Genomic DNA, 18,464 nt, shown 5'->3' with positions numbered 1-18,464 from the left:
CTGCAGTAAACCTGTTACCAAGGAAATTATATAAAAGTATGCAATGGTTTTATTTCTTTTAGTCTTAAATGCAAATTTTCCCCATATAGTTAACCTAATGTTACCATACTAGCAACATTGTCTATAAGTGTTAGGACAGGATATAGCAGCTAGCAATAATAAATTATATTAGTATTACAAATATTATACTGCTAGATTAGTAAGTGTAACAATATTTTCCTTTTACTTAAATCTCAAAGCCCAGATTGCTTGCTGAAACTATGTCTGCTCAATATACAACAGTTAAACTAACATAAATGGTGCAGTTACAGAAACCAAGAAAAACTACCAAAAATTTAAAGAGAAGCACAACTACAGAAAGACCTGAAGTTCATGTATTCAGAATGGCAAATCTACAGTGTTTTGCAAGTATTCTGACTGACTGTGGATTTAAACTCTTTGAAACAAAACAGATGCAGATGTATAGTAGTTCTTTCAGGTCAGTTACAGAACAGTTTGGATTTTACACCAGAGTTCTCAATTTGTAATGTACAGAGTCACAATGCATACATAATGGTAAACAATGCAGTGTATGAAACTGCACTTAGATGTTTCTGCATAACACAAATTAACTTTTCTCAATTATCTCAAGAATGGATAGGAATGAAAGCTTTGGGCACCTCTCCTGTATATATTTGCTTGCCATTGTTTAAACAGATAATCAGAAAAGTACTGCTAAATAGAGTGGATCCTATTAATTTTCCTGAAGCATGCAAGAATTTGGTGTAATTATGTGAGCTTCAGGAACATGACTTGAGAACCTGTGCTATTTCAAAGACAAAACAATGCCTTCTAAAGCAGAGAACACAACAAGTTTATTCAATAGTCTAAACTAACTCCAAAGGTTTCAAACCTGAACTTTAAACCTACATTTTTCTTTTTCTTCTAAGATTTTGAGAAGGATAAACATGTTTCACCAGAGTTAAAAGACTGAGATGAACCCAAAACACACATGAATTTCAGTTACAGAGTCCTAGTGATACCATTGACAGAGGCAGATAGCTCCAAAACCTGCTATGAAATCTGTGAATTAAAGATATCAACCTGCTTAGATTAGTCTTTCAGGCCACAAAGCTTATACCCAAGAAGCTGTTGGGCTAGATGCTCCAAACCACTGAAAACTTCTAACATTTGGACAAGAAGTCAGTATGAAAGCTCAAGACACAGTCCCATTTATTGCATGAAGGAAAACTGTAATACATGAAAACTAGGAACAAAACAGGTGAGTCTGGAAGGTAAAAACTCAGAAGACAAAAATGTAGCTGGCAAACCAGTTCTTTTAGAGCTTGTAACTCTTAAAATTATATAGATATGAAAAAAGGCTCATTAAGCCTTTTTATATACAGTATAAACTATCCTCTGGTATAGGCTGGAAGCACTTCTGGCTTCCCACTATGAACTCAAGTAGTAACGGCAGACAATTTATCAGGGAATGTTTTTCCCTGACACAAACTGTGTGGACATGTCACATAATTTTGAGTCATTAAATAAAGGTGGCTCTAAATGAAATTTATTCTTTCTGTTATTGCTTCAGCTGTGGCCAAGACCAAAACCCAGCTCAACAAACAGGTCCAAAGTGCACTCCTGAGTGCTGGGTTTAGAACTGGCTCACTCTGCCCCGAGTCAGGCCCATGACAGGAGCAGGCAACTTCCAGCATTACCAAGTATAAATGAAATGAGCCAGAAAATATATCAGAAAAGCCAGAAGTTAAATTCCTAGTAACTGAAATTACTTTTACCAAACAGGAAACAGATGGTTGTTGGAAGCTGTTGCTTTCTTTTATGATCTTGTTCAGTGAGTGGGGAAATACACATCTCCCAAAAGCACTTCTCTTAGTGGCAGGAGACATAACATAGAAAGGACTCTTATAGAAGTAATTTCCCCAGGAATCTGTTATTCTACTGCTGTGCAATGTATCAAGGGCAAACGAAGACTGTCACGTGGTTTCACTCAAGAAATTAAGTAATATTTTAATTTTAATATTTTAAAAACCTTAAGTGGTGGCTCACTAGAGATACCCATAGCCCTTATTTTGACAAATTAGTTTAAGAGATTCATAGATTAATAGACTAAAATATGGTTTAAGTATCATAACTCTATCCTTTAAGGTCATGCTGTCCTCCCTTACCATCAATCACACTTATCAAAAACTTTCCGAGCAGAGTATAATAATTTGATTTTTTCCCCCTCTTCCTACTTTTCTGAACAATTTTCTCATGAAACGAAACGAAACAAAACAAGAATTTTTTTTAAAAGGCTTTAAAATAATTCCTTCTTGGAAACCGGTTAAAAATGGTATGATACCCACATAAGAGACTTATTTATAAAAAAATTTATGTGAACACCTAGCATACACTGGACAAAAACATCCCACTTTCAGGGGCTGCAAACCACTCTGTCGATCCTTCCCCACATCTCTTGGTTACCTCTATCCAAGCGTTTCACATAAACCACAGTAGACAATAAACTGCTACAAAGGGAGAGGCAGCACAGAGTTGCAGCACTGGGCTCTGTGCTGATTTTGACGGTGACCAAGTCTATATAAAGGTTTTTGATGATTTTTCAGAAATATTTTTAAGTAACATCTTGTAGCAAGCAGAGGACAGAATTTCCACTGCAAACAGAAGCAAAGCAGAGGAGTGCTGACTGTCTTCAAGAACACCACTGTTTTAAAGCCGAAGCCACAAAATAGCATGTTACTAAACACTTCATTAATTATTTTTACAACTTTTAGCAAAAATATTTTTGAAAGAAATACTGCTTACTACATTCCACACTCTCAGATTCCCCTTAAAGCGTGTTAGAAGTGCTAATGCAGCTCTAAGCCAGTGAAGACAAAGAATATGCAGATGAATGGAGTCCAGAAGAGAGGCAGGTTTTTGAGTGTGCAGAAAGGAAAATAAAAAGTATCCCCTCTGTCTGTGGGATTGAATACACACACATTTTAAACCTACAACTATAAATCTCTCTGGTTGTATACTGAATCTCTTTACCTGACGCTGTTGTAGCTACTCTTCCATCAGTTACTGCTTTGGAAGAAAGATATGTAATCATCTGAATATCTTCCTTGTCTTTACTGGGATATTCATTACGGAAAGTGGATTCTGTGGATAATGGTGCTGTAACTTCCGAACTACGGCTTAAATCAAGAGGGAGACATGGTCCACGCTTCTCAAGTGACACATGAGCAACATCAGGTACTACATAAAAGAAAAAATGTCATATTAAAAAAGATACATGGGTCCAACAAACAAGTCTGGATTGCAGCGTTACATAACATAGGAACAGCATACAGCTTTAGCTACAGCAAGTCAAAATATTCCATTAGTTGAAAACCACAAAAGGTCTAATTTTTATGATTCAATTTCTCTCGGGCAGTTCTTTATTAGATTAAGATACATTACCCTCCAATTTTGATGACTGTTGGTTTTGACCACTGATGGAGAACACTTTTCCATCAGTAACTGAAGAGGGAGAAGAAACTTTTTCTACAGAATCATCAGGCAAGGAGCAAGTGGCTAAACGCTGTGATCTTCTTCTCCGTTGGCTATTTTTGTAGGATCTAGGGGAATTCACTGGCTGTGATGGACCTAAAAAGAGATCTTTCAATGTTCATGAAGCAGAGAGATACACCATCATCTTACCGCAGCATTTGAGATCTAAAGATGGGGAGTGCTTTAAGTAGCTCTTGCTTGCAAAGCTGGTAGTCACAGCAAAACTGGTAGAAGTAATTACAAAACTGTGACTACCAGGAGCAAAGAAAGATTTATGCTCAGCACAGGGTTCTGGGTTTTGCTTATTATAAATTACTAGGGCACCTACTTCCCAACTGCTAAAGGTGGTTGTTTTAGGCAAGCAGTGTATTTACAGTAAGCAACCCTCCCCACACAACCCAGGAAGTAGGCTACTTAAAATAGAAGGGGGCAACAGGATTTAACAATAAACAGAGCAAATGATCACAGTTAAAGATCTAATAAGTCATGGATAGTGTTAACATACAACTTGAAAAAATAATCAAAAACAGTGTTTAATTTTATATCCCACCTCCTGCCTTCTGCTAACCTGATATCAATACCCCAACTGAAATTCAAATGCACACTGCCAGTGCATGGCACAATAAGAAGGCTCCAGAACTTTACACTTAACAAAAAAAGAAAGGGGAGGGAGGAGGATTGATATAGGTTAATATAGGCCTGATTCATTAAAAACAAAAAACCCACACTCCCCTACACCTCTCCAATATTACTCAGTTTCACAAAATTTTCTTTTTAGAGTCAGATATACAGATTTAAAAATAAAGACATGACAAAACCAACTTTCCAGTAGAGGTAAAAAAAATGTGGAAGCCAAAGATTAAAAGACCACACTAACAAGATCTAATCTACTAAGTAACCAAGTTTTAAATAAGCTATTTAAAAAAATATTGCTACAGAGAAGTCCAACTTAATCCAAAATATAAGCATGCTCCAGGAAAGCTACTTACCATTGCTCTAGGGGTGGGGATGGAAGGCGTATTACAATATGGATGACTGCTAATATTTTGTGGGGACAAAATACAATTTTTACCAATGTGTACTGAATAAATGAAGAAGGCTGAATTTGCACCCCTCCCTTTCCCACTCATTTAAAGTTATCTGTGAGCAAAGATTAAAAAGAAACTTATAAGTGAAACTATAAAATCAAGGTTAAGGGGAACACATGATGCAGGTTGAGTCTTCCATCCTCAACTACTACTCTAAAAGTGGGGGAAAAAAAAAAAAAAAGTAGCTTTTGACTTACTGACACCTGCACTTATTTTAACCTTTGGCCTCATAATTTAATGTTCTTTAAGCCAAGAACCTGACACTAAACAATTCTAAAAACCTAACGTAATCTCAAAAAAAAAAATTATAGAAATACCTTAATATTCACAAAATACAATGTATTCAAGCATGCAGCATAAAGCTTTCCCTATTCTTCTGATAAACAGTATTTTGGTACTTGGCAAATCAGTCACACATGTTAAGAAGCTGAAAACCCATGGGATTTTTCTGGGACAAGGAAACACAATTTTTTATATTTTTCCACCACAGATCTTGAACCCATCTTCTCTTTCACATCGTGTTTGGAGGAAATATCACATAAGGTGAAGAATGCCACAGCCAACAGGTACAGAACGTCAGCCTGCTGAAGGTGAAGTTTCTCAGAGAAGGAAAGGTCCACACCAAGGTGTACGTCTTTTCTTTTTAATGAATCAGGCCCTTTTCAGAAGGGAGGTTTGATTTTTCCTGTATCACTGTTAATGCTAGTGTGAAGATTTAAGCTAGAGGGAAAGCCAACCCTTAAAAGCCATGCCTCTATAAATATCAATATATTATTTAAATGTATTACTTCTGGTAGAGTAATTCAAATGCCTTATTATGTGACTTGACTTTTTAAATAGTGAGCTACCCCTAATTCTCCCACTTGGACATTTTATTTAAAGCAGATTCATTTTTAAAAGCAATAGCCATTTACAACCAAAGAAAATTTCTGTATATCTCTTATAAGTAGTTACGGTATTTTTTTTAAAATGTCTGTGCTCACTAGTTTTATTTATCACAGAAGAAGGAAGCTGAGAGACCAGCGTCAAATCCTCGACTTGTATTAATTCTGGGGAAAGTGGTGATTTAGGGGGCTTTATACACCCGGAAGAATCTCCAGATTCTTGTTTGCATTTCTTGCTGCGAGCCTTTCCTGAAGACAAAGTTGAGGATAACAGTGCAGGTTTCTGAATGTTGGCAGAACTGCTAATATCAGCTTCATTTTTTTTCTGACTTTGTGGTTTAGGTGAAATCTCCTGAATAAATAATAAAAAATTGATACTTTTATTTCAGTTTCTTCGCTGTAGTTCTTGTATTCTATTTTGCTCTTTTTAAAAGCAATTTTAGTACTCAAACATATATTAAAGCAACATTATTTTAAGTACAAATGAAAACTATTTAAAATGCATCACATTAAATTTTGCTTTTTTTAAAGGAGCACTACCAATTGTTTTCAGTATTCAGAATGCTCAATTCTTACTATTTGAAACACCTACAAAAAGCCTGAAAATAAAACATTTTCCCTCTATTCCCAATTTAAAAATTCAATGAAGTATTTTTAGTTTTCTCTTTTGTCTTCACTGTCAGTGCAGTCTCCCAGTAAAACCTGGGGGGCATCTGTTCCCAGCCAGACTACACACACTGATGCACATCACAGAGCATTTCACGCTGGAAGGGACCCGTAAGGATCCCCAAGTCCTCCTCCCTGCTCCTCACAGGACTGCCTGCTGCTGAATCACGACTGGGAGTGTTATCCAGACACTCCTTGAACTCTGGCACCACTATGAGCAAACAATCCTTCCTCAGAGGATTGCAGGTCTAAAAAAAGTTGCCAAGGTTTTTCCTACACAGTCATTTCCCCAACCAGAGATGGGGGGGGGAAAAAAAAAAAAAAAAAAAAAAGCAATTCCTCAGGAAAACAATATTTAACAAGGAATTTGTATTTTTGAGAACCTGAAAAAGTTGATAATGCTCCTTTAAGGAATGTCTGAAAACAATGAAAAGTTTCCAACACACTCTCACACAACCCCTTTCAGTGCTGGGAGTCTGGATTTCACCACATTATATGTTTGTGCAAACATGAAGAAATCACAACTTCTAGCACCACAGGGTTAAACAGATTGCTAACTGTCGGGGGAAAATGAGCAGATGAAGAGTTAAAATAGTTTTTGAAGGAAAAAAAGTCAACATATAATGCATCTCTCCAAATTCCTCAATTTTCATCCTTCTTAACACAAATAGTGCTATTTTTAGACCATTAGCATGCATTGACAGACATTAGCATTTTAAATTTTTAACTGGAAGTTCTTCCTACATTACCAAAACTGTGCATGTGTTACAACTTGCCTAATAAGGGCAAACTACAATATCTGAACATAATTTCTCAGGCCTGTCTCCCTTCTTGTCCCAGTTACATCATACAGCATGGTACCATCTAATAAAACCATAACTAACAAAGCAGAGAGGTATATCTAGAACATGTGCACCACTTTATCCAAACTAGAAACATCATATCTCTGGTGATTTGAGGGTATTGTTGAGTTTTGTTATAAATCACAATTTTATTTTCCACTAGAACTTTCCATGTTCCAATGGAGGAAAAACAAAAAAAAGCAAAACAAAACCCCACAAGTGCACATTCTATGTCTGTAAAAAGGTGCCCCTGAATGCTATATGAACGGCTCGCTGGGAGTATCCTGTAAAGATCCGGTGCAAAACATCCCATTCAGCAGACATCAGCTCTACCTTGAATAACTCCATTACACATGTACTAAGTGCAGTTTATTCGTTTAAATAAAATATTCCATGAACTGTAGAGTATACCTATGCTGGTTATGAGAGGTATTACCAGAAATTAATTAGAGTCGTAACTTGTAAATAAACAATTTTATTGTTCATCTTCACAGATGTGAAAGACATACTACAGCATCCATTACTTTCAAATTACAAAGTTATTTAAACAAGATTAAAAAAATTAAATTAAGATTTTGATAAGGTGCTTAACCTCTTAACAGGACAAATTAACATTAAAAATCTTAATGAATTAATGTTATCCATCTACTCAGGTCTTGGTCAAAAGGAAATATAACATGACATACCCTAATACAATTAAATAAACTACTGTATCTGCAACTAATTGTCTGAGCTTTTGGGTTTAAGACCACGGTAAACTAAAAATGTATAAATATAAACAAAAACTTTCATCAACAGAGTCAGTTTTCGGCTATTGGCCTGAATACTTCTACCATATTCTGAATTACATTATTAAGAAAACCTAGAAGATATTTTAGCCACTCAATTTTATAGCAGTAGCAGACAAAGCCTCTAAGGAATGTCAGCTTCGCTACTGGAAAACCTTTTGGGGAGGTTTATAACTCGGCCATTTTAATTTGAGTTTGGGCAAGAAGTTAGTGAAAAAAGCTTTAAGCTCAAAACATTTCCTCCCCACAGTCAAGCATTTAAATGTTTGTGAGGTTTCTGGTTTTAGTTAGAAGCAAAGGAATAGGACAAATTGGGATTTTAGATGCCTCTTTAACGGAGCTTAACTCGTATTTCCAAAAAATGAGGTTTTTCAGACCATTAGCATGTAAACAATGACAGAGACATCTTGTTTTTTATATCTGATCAATAAAACAGGAACAGCCGAGTTACTAAGTCTAAGAAATAACAAAAAGGTTATAGTAAATATGCACTGCAGTTTATACTGTTGCATACACAGTCTATGTAAACCACAAAGTCCCATTCACTGCAATGGGATTCTGCATGGCAAGATTTACATTGTAATGATTCTCCCAAAAACAACATGCTGTAAGCCATTTCACAGTTTTTTGCACATTGAAAATATCACACACAGTAGCAAGAAAATCATAGCATCTTTAATATGCAAAAATTTGAGAAATGGAATGTCATGTCAATACACTGTAAACCTTTATGCAAAATATCGGTCAATGCATCGGCACCTCAGTGGCTCCACTGGCCCTGACAGTGACAGCATCAAAAACAGAAAATCAGGTTCCACTGACTCATCCAATGCAGCATCAATGGACAAACCAGAGCAATGCAATTATATATCAGCTCTAAAGAACCAGTACAACCAAAATACCAAAACAGGTTTGGGGTAGGGATTGTTCATAGAGTGTGCCGGGGCTAAAGAACAGAAGTGCTCGTTAAAGAACTGCAGGCAGCAAGGCTACTTTGTTCAAATGCTGCTGTTAAAGAAGAATGAAAATGCATACAAAAAAGCTGTATTAAAACTACATTAAGGCTCTGATTTAAATAATTGGAAAACAAAGATGTCCTGAATCAAGACTACTGTTCACCCTTAGCTTGCTTTCCCATGCTCAGGCATTCAGCCCTTTTTAAATGCAAGATAATGCACAACTCAGAGTCAAGCAATGCCTGAACACGGTGCAATAAGCCAAAGACAAAATGGCAGCCTCCAGATCCTGCCAATATGCAGGTTTAAAAATCAGACCCTTAACATTATTTAAAAGTTTCTTTTTTGTATTTATTAAAATACACACCCTTGCAAAATGTATGGCTCATTGAGCAGTTCATAAAACACATACAAGCCTACAACACCAAATTCTTACAATATAAAAGAAACTTCTTTTAAAAGAAGTTCTATGTGATGTCAAAAACCCTGTTTCAAACACAAATTAAATTTGTGTAAGGGCCTGTTTCTAAGCCAGTCGTAGTTCCAGCTATAAAACTGGACCTTGGGACACTGGTCTCCTCATATTTGTTGCACAGAGACCTTATTTTACTTTATTTTCTGTCAGTTTTCTAACACAAAAGCTCATTATTGAAATTCAAGTCAACACTGTGTTTAGAGACAATTAAATTCCATACTTCTGGCTCTGCCAGAAATGTAAACATAAGATAAATGTTCAGTTCCCTGTTATATCTGAAGGGGAAAATTTTAATGTTGTAGGTACTACATCTCCATGGCACACTCCAGTGGGAACTTTGCAAAAGAATCAAACTCTACCATTTCATACCTGCTCCAGGACTGGAGCTGTTTCTTTGTTGCCTTCCTTTTTTTCAGCACCATCTGCAACAACAGCTTTGGATGCCAATAAACCTTAGGAGAAAAGTTGCAGAGATTTTTAGTTAGAAGCACCTTGCAACAAGAATTTGTAGAAAAAGAAGCAAAATATCAAGACAGGAAATATGAACTGCATAAATCTACAACACGACTCTTTCTGAAGTGGCTCCACACAAAGCTGAACACTTTAAATTAGAAGAAACAAGAAGTTAAAGGACATTCCAACAATGGCATCCTTACATAGGAAGCATTTCTTTGGCACAAGATGAAAATCAAATTATCAATTCTAAAATAAAGCCTCGCCATCCTTCCAAAGCCCAAGCACTTGAGCTTTAAAACCAAACTTATGGTAACTGAATTTTGAAATCAGAATTACTTACAAAACTTTTCTCTCTCTCCCCTTTCCAGTCTTTGAGAAATTCACATCAGAATTTGCATTACTACTTCTTAACTCTAACACGCGCAAAGCTTTCAGAGACATAACATAACAAGTGATTTAATTTCCAAACAAATATTCTCAGCAGTGGAGCTCCCAAATTACCTCAATAAGATGACCGTACTGGGAGCAAGTAATATATTAGAATATGTAACTTCATTCACAAACTTATGTATAATATCACTACTACAAAAAATCTGTAATAGACAAGGCAATACAAAAACAAGAAAGCTTTCTGTCAGCAAAGCATAAGGCAATAGCTTCAGTTGTACCTCACACAAAAGCTTTAATTGCCTAACAATGCAGAGACAGAAGTTCTATGCCATTAAGAAAAAACAGAACTGAGAAAACCTGAAAACTATAAATCTGAATATAAATTACTATTATAATCTGTGAGAATGTCAGTATTGAGGGTGAAATGTTGAAGTCCTCAAAAATAACTTGACAAATTCAGAGGAAATTTCTGTTGCTTTGATGAATCAGATATGCCCAAAATTATTTTAAGGTGCACAATGCCCAAGGAATTATAAATTAGTGAAGTTTGGGCTCTCAGGAACTGTTCAGGACATTAAAACAAAACAAAGAAAATTTCAGCATTCAACAATAAACACCAGGTGTTTTAACTCATTTACTACTTATGTTAGATTAAGTTATGCTTCAGTTTAGGTTAACTGAAAAGCAGAAATTTACTTAGTCCTATTAGAAAAAAACAAGTAATATTATCAGGTAAGATTTTAATTCTGCATTAGACTACATAAAAGAATTAGGTTTTATGGACCTAGATAAACATTTTAAACTTAAATTATCCTATTTCAATCACATTGCAAAAATCACAGTGTTCTTTATCACGCAGTTATATAAAAAACATAAAATGATTTTCAAAATGGGAGTTTTAAATACAAAAAAAAAGTACTACAGTTTATGAGGAAGCTTTTGTGGTTCTATAAGCCACAGGCTGCCCAGAGAAGAGTGCCCCATCCCTGGGAGAGTTCAAGGCCAGTCTGGACGGGGCTGTGAGAAAGCTGGTCTAGTGGATAATGTTGGAATTAGATGACCTTTAAGGTCATTCTGTGATTCTCAGATTCTCTGATTTTTAGTTCTAGCTAGATGATCAGTGCTCAGAAATTCAAGCCATGAAATGAATCCAGATTCAGATCTGTCAATATATAATCCTTATTAGTTCCTTTTTCTCTACCCCATGAAGTATTTTTCAAACTAGGCACCATGCCTGTAGGACAAAGCAACTTCACAAGCTACTACAAACCAGGACCACAGGTTCACCATCCTCTGTCTGTAAGAGCACCTAAAAAAGCAAAAACATGCAGTGGCCCAGTGAACCAGAAATATTTTGTTCTGTAAGCTCACTGCAGATATTATCTGGTTTTAGGTACCAACACAGCAGTAGATGATGTGGAAGCAAACATTCCAACAGAAGCAAAACTGATTGGAAGAAGACATTAATATGTGGTTAACAGGAGATATTCTTCACCTTTGGGAAATGTAATTTCTACCAGTGCTGGTAGCAAAAGAAGGAGCAAAGGAAGCAACTTTATTTTGTTGAATGGTGAGCAAAGAACACCTGATGCAGCTGTGGGCCTTGCAGCAGACAAAGAGACCCTTCTGCATCAAATGCTGAATGTTGAACTGAAATCCAGGGAAGAGTTCCCGTCCGACAGCCTCCTGCAATCACATGCTTTGCACTATTTCCCCAATACAGCCATAAAAACCTGGCAAATGTTTTCCTAACAGCTACAATGCTACAGCTATGATTCTTTTGTAGCCACTCTGATGGGTACACCAGCATGATTCCCAACCTTCCTTCAAATCTAAAAGCTTGTGCTGGAGACAAAAATGACACAATGCAAGTGTATACGGATATACAATATATTGTATATTCAAGTATTTCAAGCATAAGAAATAAACATGTAGCAAGAAAAAGTTTGATCATTAGCAGTCACATTTGCAAAATGTACAGTAAAAAAAAAAACTTACTATGGTATGAGCTGCAGAAGTGTGTTAACTTGAGAACAGATACGCAAAGTATCTACCAGGCATGAAAATTTTCTTCTAGTAGTTAAAGGATTAATACACTTTCACTGAAAGGTAACACATCCTCTGCTAGCCAAATATGTCTTCGTGGAGACAGACACACTGTTTTTAAAATAGTAACACGGTCAATGGCTGCAAAATCATGGTTTCTGATTATTCAGTTCAGTCTGTATGAACCTGTCTCACTGCTATGATTCTCATAAAGCTCCTGACGTAAAAAGAATCTACTCACAAGCACAGGCAAATATGTTTTCTAAAGGTAAATGTTTTTCAGCTGATTTTGGTATCTTCTGTTATTAACTGCTATTGGAAAGAAATTAACAGGGCTCTGTAAATATACATCACTAGTCTCTACCTCTTATCCTACTACTGCTCATGGCAGCAATTAAACTGGAACTTAACTGAGGATGTATGTACTATGGGAGAGTAGAAATGGGGCTGATAGGTTTGACATCCATTAACAAAACTTGGAACCAAAGAAGGAGCCTTCCAGGAGTGACAATCCTGGAGGCGGAAGACGGATTTTTCTAAAGACTGCTTCCTTTGTACAAAAAGAACAGATTCTTTTCATCCTTTCTTGGATGAAAAGCTGGACAGTAGATGAAAAGCCTGACATGAGCTGCCAACACTTTCCTGGGCTGCATCAGAAGCACTGTGGGCAGTAGGATGAGGGAGGTGATTCTGCCCCTCTATTCTGCTCAGACCCCACCTGCAGTGCTGTGTCCAGCTCTGGAGTCGCCCCCCAGGAAGGGCATGGACCTGCTGGAATGAGTTCAGAGGAGGGATGAGAGATGATCAGAGGGCTGGAGCACCTCTCCTGTGAGCAAAGACTGAGAGAATTGGGATTGTTCAGCCTGGAGAAGAGAAGGCTCCAGGGAGACCTTATAGTCAAATGCCTAAAAGGGGTCTACAAGAGAGCTGCAAAAGAATGTTTTACAGGGGCATGTCATGATAGGACAAACTTGAAGAGAGCAGATTTAGTTTAGATATGAGGAAGGAATTCCTTACTGTGAGGGCACAGGTTGCCCAGAGACACTGTGGATGCGCCACCCCTGGAAGTATTCAAGGCCAGGCTGGATGGGGCTTCGAGCAACAAGATCTAGTGGAAGGTGTCCCTGCCCATGGCAGAGAGATTGGAAATAGGTGAACTTTAAGGTCCCTTTCAACCCAAACCATTCCATGGTTCATATAATTTTATTTTCTACTGACTGAGAGACTGAAACAGAACCACTCTCATAAGAAAACTAACTAAACATCCTCCACTGCAGACCAGTGAAAGGCTGGATAAGCCAAAAGTATGAAAAAAACCCTCACTATGCATTTTAGCAAATTAGGTTGCTTTTGTTTAATAGAAACAAGTAAGACTTTTTATATACTTCAAAAAAAAAACCCTCTCATTTGTAGGACAGAGAAGTCTACCAGCCCCCACACTAAATATTATTTACTAGAATAATGAGTGGGATGAATTTCTATCTTACAGTGTGTCCAAGGGCTCCTCTGTTAAGGGAGGGACTTCAGAATGTTCTTCAACCCAGCTTTTGAAATGTATCTGATACTTTCCCAGCACAGTTACAAACATACGACTTCATCCAAAATATTGACAGGATCAATGCTAGCAACACAATTTTCTTATTAGGAGAAATATAAATTGAAGCAATTTTTTCACAGGTAAGTAAATTTCTATAAAATTTTGGAATAAATGCATCTTTCAGCTTTTAAAGACAAGACCAATTCCATTTCCTGTTGTATAGAATGCATTCTTTAGTAATATCCCTGTTTTCCATTAATGCCTTTGAGCAATAAAGGTAGGGAGTGAATGCCTAGACACTAAAAAAAAATTCAGATCTTTATAGCTTCAATTTGTAGTGTTGTATATTTCTAAATGACAAACTCTTTTTAGCAACAATTTCACTTTATGGCAAAATATTTTCTGTTTCTCCACAGCTAAAAACAGCTTTAATTTACAGTGGTAGTATGCAATTCATGACATTCTTAAGAAGTTGTATAGACCCCAAATTCATCCAATAATGGAGAAAACTTTACAGCTGGAGGCAAAACATACTCAAGAAATTCATCCATTCAGGATGGCTACCGTCCTAAAAAACTAAAAAGACCAAGTATAGTCTGCAACCAATTTGTGAACCAGGTAGATTTTACCATTTATGGATTCCTTTAAAATTCCAAACAAGTACAGACTGCAGTGACCATCTGCCTCATGAATGTGCTTCTATGCAATCTACTTCAGCACCTTCTTTACAAGCATGTGTATTTCACAACATGAAAAACGAACAAAGTCAATGACAAATAAAGTCTTTTACCAGTGATCTTGTTTAGACGAGCTCTCTTTGCCTGAAATGAGTTGCCTAGATTACTTTTCCTCTTGTGTGATAACGTGCTCTCTGCCTGCACAAAGGCCATCTTTGGAACATCCACTACAGGAAATCCTACTTCTAAACACAAGAAAAACCTCATTAACTCACGTTTTATAAATGCGTAACACCCAAAATACTTAAGCATTTCAGAACTGCTAGTGGAATAATGCAGTAAAGAAACTTTAAATGTCTGTAAAAAAGGAAAATGACACATTCTGAAGATCTAGAATTACATACTGAAACAAAAATGCAGATTACCTCAAAATTTGTAATTTTTACTCGATATTATGAGAAATAAGCATTAAAGACTTAAAATGAACAGATCTTATCAACTCAGATATAGTTTCAAGCACTCCTGAGTACTGATATATCATGCATAGTGGAATTAGTTTTTTTCTTAGAACAAGAAGCAGGGATTATCTCATAGGTGAGAATGAAGATGCAGTAATATGAACCAAACTGTACAATGAAGTAATTAAAAAACTATGTTCTGTTCTTAATTAAGCTAGTCAGAAGTTTAGCACAAGGAGTAAATACTGACTGAATTAAATTTATCTGATAAAAATAGTTTCTGAACTGATTATCATTATGCATCACAAAGCTATCATACTAGCAAATGAGACATTTTCTTCTAGAAATATTGGTTATTACTTAATTGCAAAATTAACAACAGGAGTTCAACGTTACAGAAAAACCAATTTTGTATTTACAGAATGTGCTTTTACCAAATGTGTCACTAGATGTAGGCTCCTCTTCCTTTTTTTGGACTTCCTGCATGATTGTAGAAGTTGAGGTTTCTTCCTTTTTTGATGGGACTTTTAGCCATTTTCTGTCCTCTTTATCTTTATTGCTGTTTGCACTGGTTCTAGGTTTACTTCCTGCTTTGTTCTTGGCTGCTGCTGCAGCAGCAGCTTTGACCAAAGCTATCCAATCCTCCAAAAAGGAAAAAATGGTAAGTAAGTATTATAAAGTTCCTAAGACTCAAACAGAAAATACTCATAAACCCAGTGAATATTATCTAGAAATGTTCAAATGAAATTTAATCTGTTTTTATGGTTACTACTCAAAGAGTGGCAAAATTGAGTTTCCCAAATTGCCCAGATAATCTTGAAGTATTATCAGTATGTCATGTGGATAAAAAGAAAAAAAAATCTTTCAAAAAAAACACTGTATATAGAATTCTGGCTGTACACATTCCCTGTTAAATTACTTTTGTGTCATTGCTTTAGAAACCCAGGAGCTCCCAATTCTAGAAGACTGACTTTTTTTCTTACCCTTCTGGCTTTGAAACACACAATTCCATAGTTGCTGACCTATTATGCAAAGCTACAATCACCTCAAAGCATTGTCCAACTGCATAGAATTCCTTCTGAACTAAATTTTTAAACCATGGATAACTCCTATCTCATTACACCTTTGTTTCTAGAGTAACTATAGACTCTTTTACTCTTTTTGTATTATGTATCACAGGTTTCAATCACTATCTTCAATGAAGTACTCTATAACATGACTGAATTTCACAGTCTGTATTTAAGGTAATTAAATGTAATTTTGTGTAATTGCTTATTTTGACCATACAGAAACATTCAAGGGGCGAACAATACATCCCAATCTAATCTACTTTTTGGCATTTAGACCAAGTCAAGCTCCCCTACAAGCCAACAGAGAGAACTTTCAAAGCAGAGCCAAGCTCTTTTCACTAGAGTGATGAGACTCCGGCCTTATGTCTCCGGAATGTCAGGGATCAATCTGACTGCAAAAATTGTAACTTGATCCTTTTGGCTAAAGTATTTTTTCTAATTTTCTGTAACACTGAGGTACAGAATTCTTCCACGGAGAAGTTATGTGCAGTACACAAGGCAGTAGAAATGATCAACCAGTCAGAATTAAGCATCTGAGTGCTCTGAATTACAAGTACTATCACACACAAAATATGAAAAAGACTATTTTTGTCTAGTTACTCATGAGTGCTTTACAAATAGAACTTTTTATTTTTCCCCCAACGGCATACAGACTATTTTATTCTGGAATATTTCCTTGTTATGTCATCACACGAGATACCTAAAGTAGCTTGTTTTTATGAATCTTGTTCCAATGCAACTTTTTCCCCGCTCATTACGTATTACAAGTCTTTCAAGTATCTGTTCTGCTGAGGGTTTCTTTGCCTTCTTTGATGTACGAGGAAATCATAACACAAATACAGTGTTAATTCTCCTTGTATGATGCTTTTCCTTTTCCATAGTTCAATACTTTTAAATCACTGCTTTACATAAGTTACGCTTCTTCTTTGCACCAACCTCTGTACTTAGAAACAACAACAGTTTTGATTCTTCGAAGATAAAGTGTTCCATGTCCACACTGTCAATGCAAAGAGGCAGACACTCACACTAGCCAGCAGCAAAGTTTGGAAGCACTTTGGCAATGCTCACACAACAGGCAGCTACTGAGGCCACTTGGTGACGTGGCAGGTGACATGGCAGCACAAACGAGTGTGTCTAATTGCCAGCTGCATAGTCAATCAAAAGCACACATACCTCTCTTTTGGCCAGCCAAAACAAGCACACCTATTAGCTCCAGTCCATCCAGAGCCTTGCCCATGCAGCAGGACAAAAAAAAGATTGAGCTATTCGTGGTGGTGAGGAATTAGGACACCTGCGAGTACAAGTCTTACACTGTACCCTGGCCAAAGGACGAAGAGGATCAGTAACACGGCTGGAGATCGGATCTTATGATAAAAGTGGGAAGGGGAAGTAGTGCAGCCCGCATCAAAATAGCTTCTAAAGAGCATTCTAATTTTCAGTCAAGCTAAGCACCCTGGAATCAGAAGCTTTCAGAAGATATCAAGCTTCAAAGGACCATGCTGACCAAGTCTCCTGGTCTAAGGGCAGCTAGGGCAACATGGAAGGGGGTTTTGTGGTTTTCTTTGTATTTTATTTCACTGTTGGGATACGGTTCATACAACATGCATCTTACAGTAGCAGGACACATAACAATGAAACAAACAAAGGTTAAACATTCAGAAGCCAGAGACACATTCATTATGGTGACAGTTATACTTTTTTTCTAGATTAACATGTAAATTCAAACTCAGTGAAGAGAACCTTGAGCAGCTGGGGTGGACAAGATTGTATAGAGAGGTTCCTTCCAACCTAAACAATTTCATGACACTGAATTGTTAAGAAACTCTGTGGGTCCATTTTTATTCTGGCTCTGGAGTAAATATACAGGCACTAAAGTGACACAGTTAATTCCTGCTTTTTAACCTTGAATTCCTGCTGAGTGACTGCTCAGCAGCACAGCTCCTGACATGTGAGAATTATTCAGCTTCTAAGATGCTAAGGTGACTATACTTCTTTTGAAAAGCACAGGAACTCCTCCTTCAAAAAGATACCTTTGTGACTTTTCCAGAATTTTTAGAAAAAAATTAACTAAACTGGGAAATGATAGTGGGATCCCAAAGCACAATAACTTCTGAAATCTGTGTTAGGCTAGTAGCATGGTATCTATTCTATCAACCATAATAACAGGATACTAAATATCATAGATACCACAGAAACTAGCTACGTATTTTAATAGTAGGACATTTTCCCAGATCAGACAAAGCCAAGGACCCAAATATAAACAAGCAAAATCCTCCTAAGAGAAGTTTTCTGTACTTTTCTTTCATTTCCTGACATTGTCTCTCTATTGGAAGTCGTTGTGTAACTCTGCTCCAGTTACTCTGCACCATCCAGCCTGATTTCCCACTTCCCACAGTATCTCACTTCAGTGAGTTTCTCATTTACATATGTAACTTTAAAAGAAATATAAAATAAATCAAAAATGTGTATTTCCTTCTTTTTCGTTCTTACTAAAATTCACCTTTCAAGTAAGCTGAGAAAATTGACAGGAGAATAGTAATGGCCCACAGCAGTTAGAAAACAAAACATTACTTTATGACTACTGAGGAAAACTGTCA

General features: G+C 36.6%; 1 protein-coding gene across 5 annotated transcripts in view; it reads right to left on the bottom strand.

Moving 5' to 3' along the window:
* PHF20L1 (PHD finger protein 20 like 1) overlaps positions 1-18,464 on the bottom strand; it is a gene marked incomplete at its 3' end in the record, with an annotated part of 56,709 nt that overhangs the window by 25,524 nt on the left and 12,721 nt on the right. For 3 of the 5 annotated variants that reach the window (XM_082298229.1, XM_082298230.1, XM_082298231.1), the window contains 6 exons: positions 15,232-15,439; positions 14,453-14,584; positions 9,603-9,685; positions 5,606-5,858; positions 3,445-3,630; positions 3,034-3,240 (listed from right to left, as the gene is read on the bottom strand). In XM_082298229.1, the coding sequence (XP_082154355.1) occupies positions 3,034-3,240; positions 3,445-3,630; positions 5,606-5,858; positions 9,603-9,685; positions 14,453-14,584; positions 15,232-15,439 (1,069 nt within the window). Of the gene's footprint in view, positions 1-3,033; positions 3,241-3,444; positions 3,631-5,605; positions 5,859-9,596; positions 9,686-14,452; positions 14,585-15,231; positions 15,440-18,464 lie in introns of those variants that run through there. The other 2 variants (XM_082298232.1, XM_082298233.1) reach the window with 2 other exon arrangements.

Source organism: Coloeus monedula (genome assembly GCF_965178545.1).
Source record: "Coloeus monedula genome assembly, chromosome: 1".
NCBI lineage: Eukaryota > Metazoa > Chordata > Aves > Passeriformes > Corvidae > Coloeus > Coloeus monedula.
This window is presented reverse-complemented; position numbering and strand designations above follow the sequence as displayed.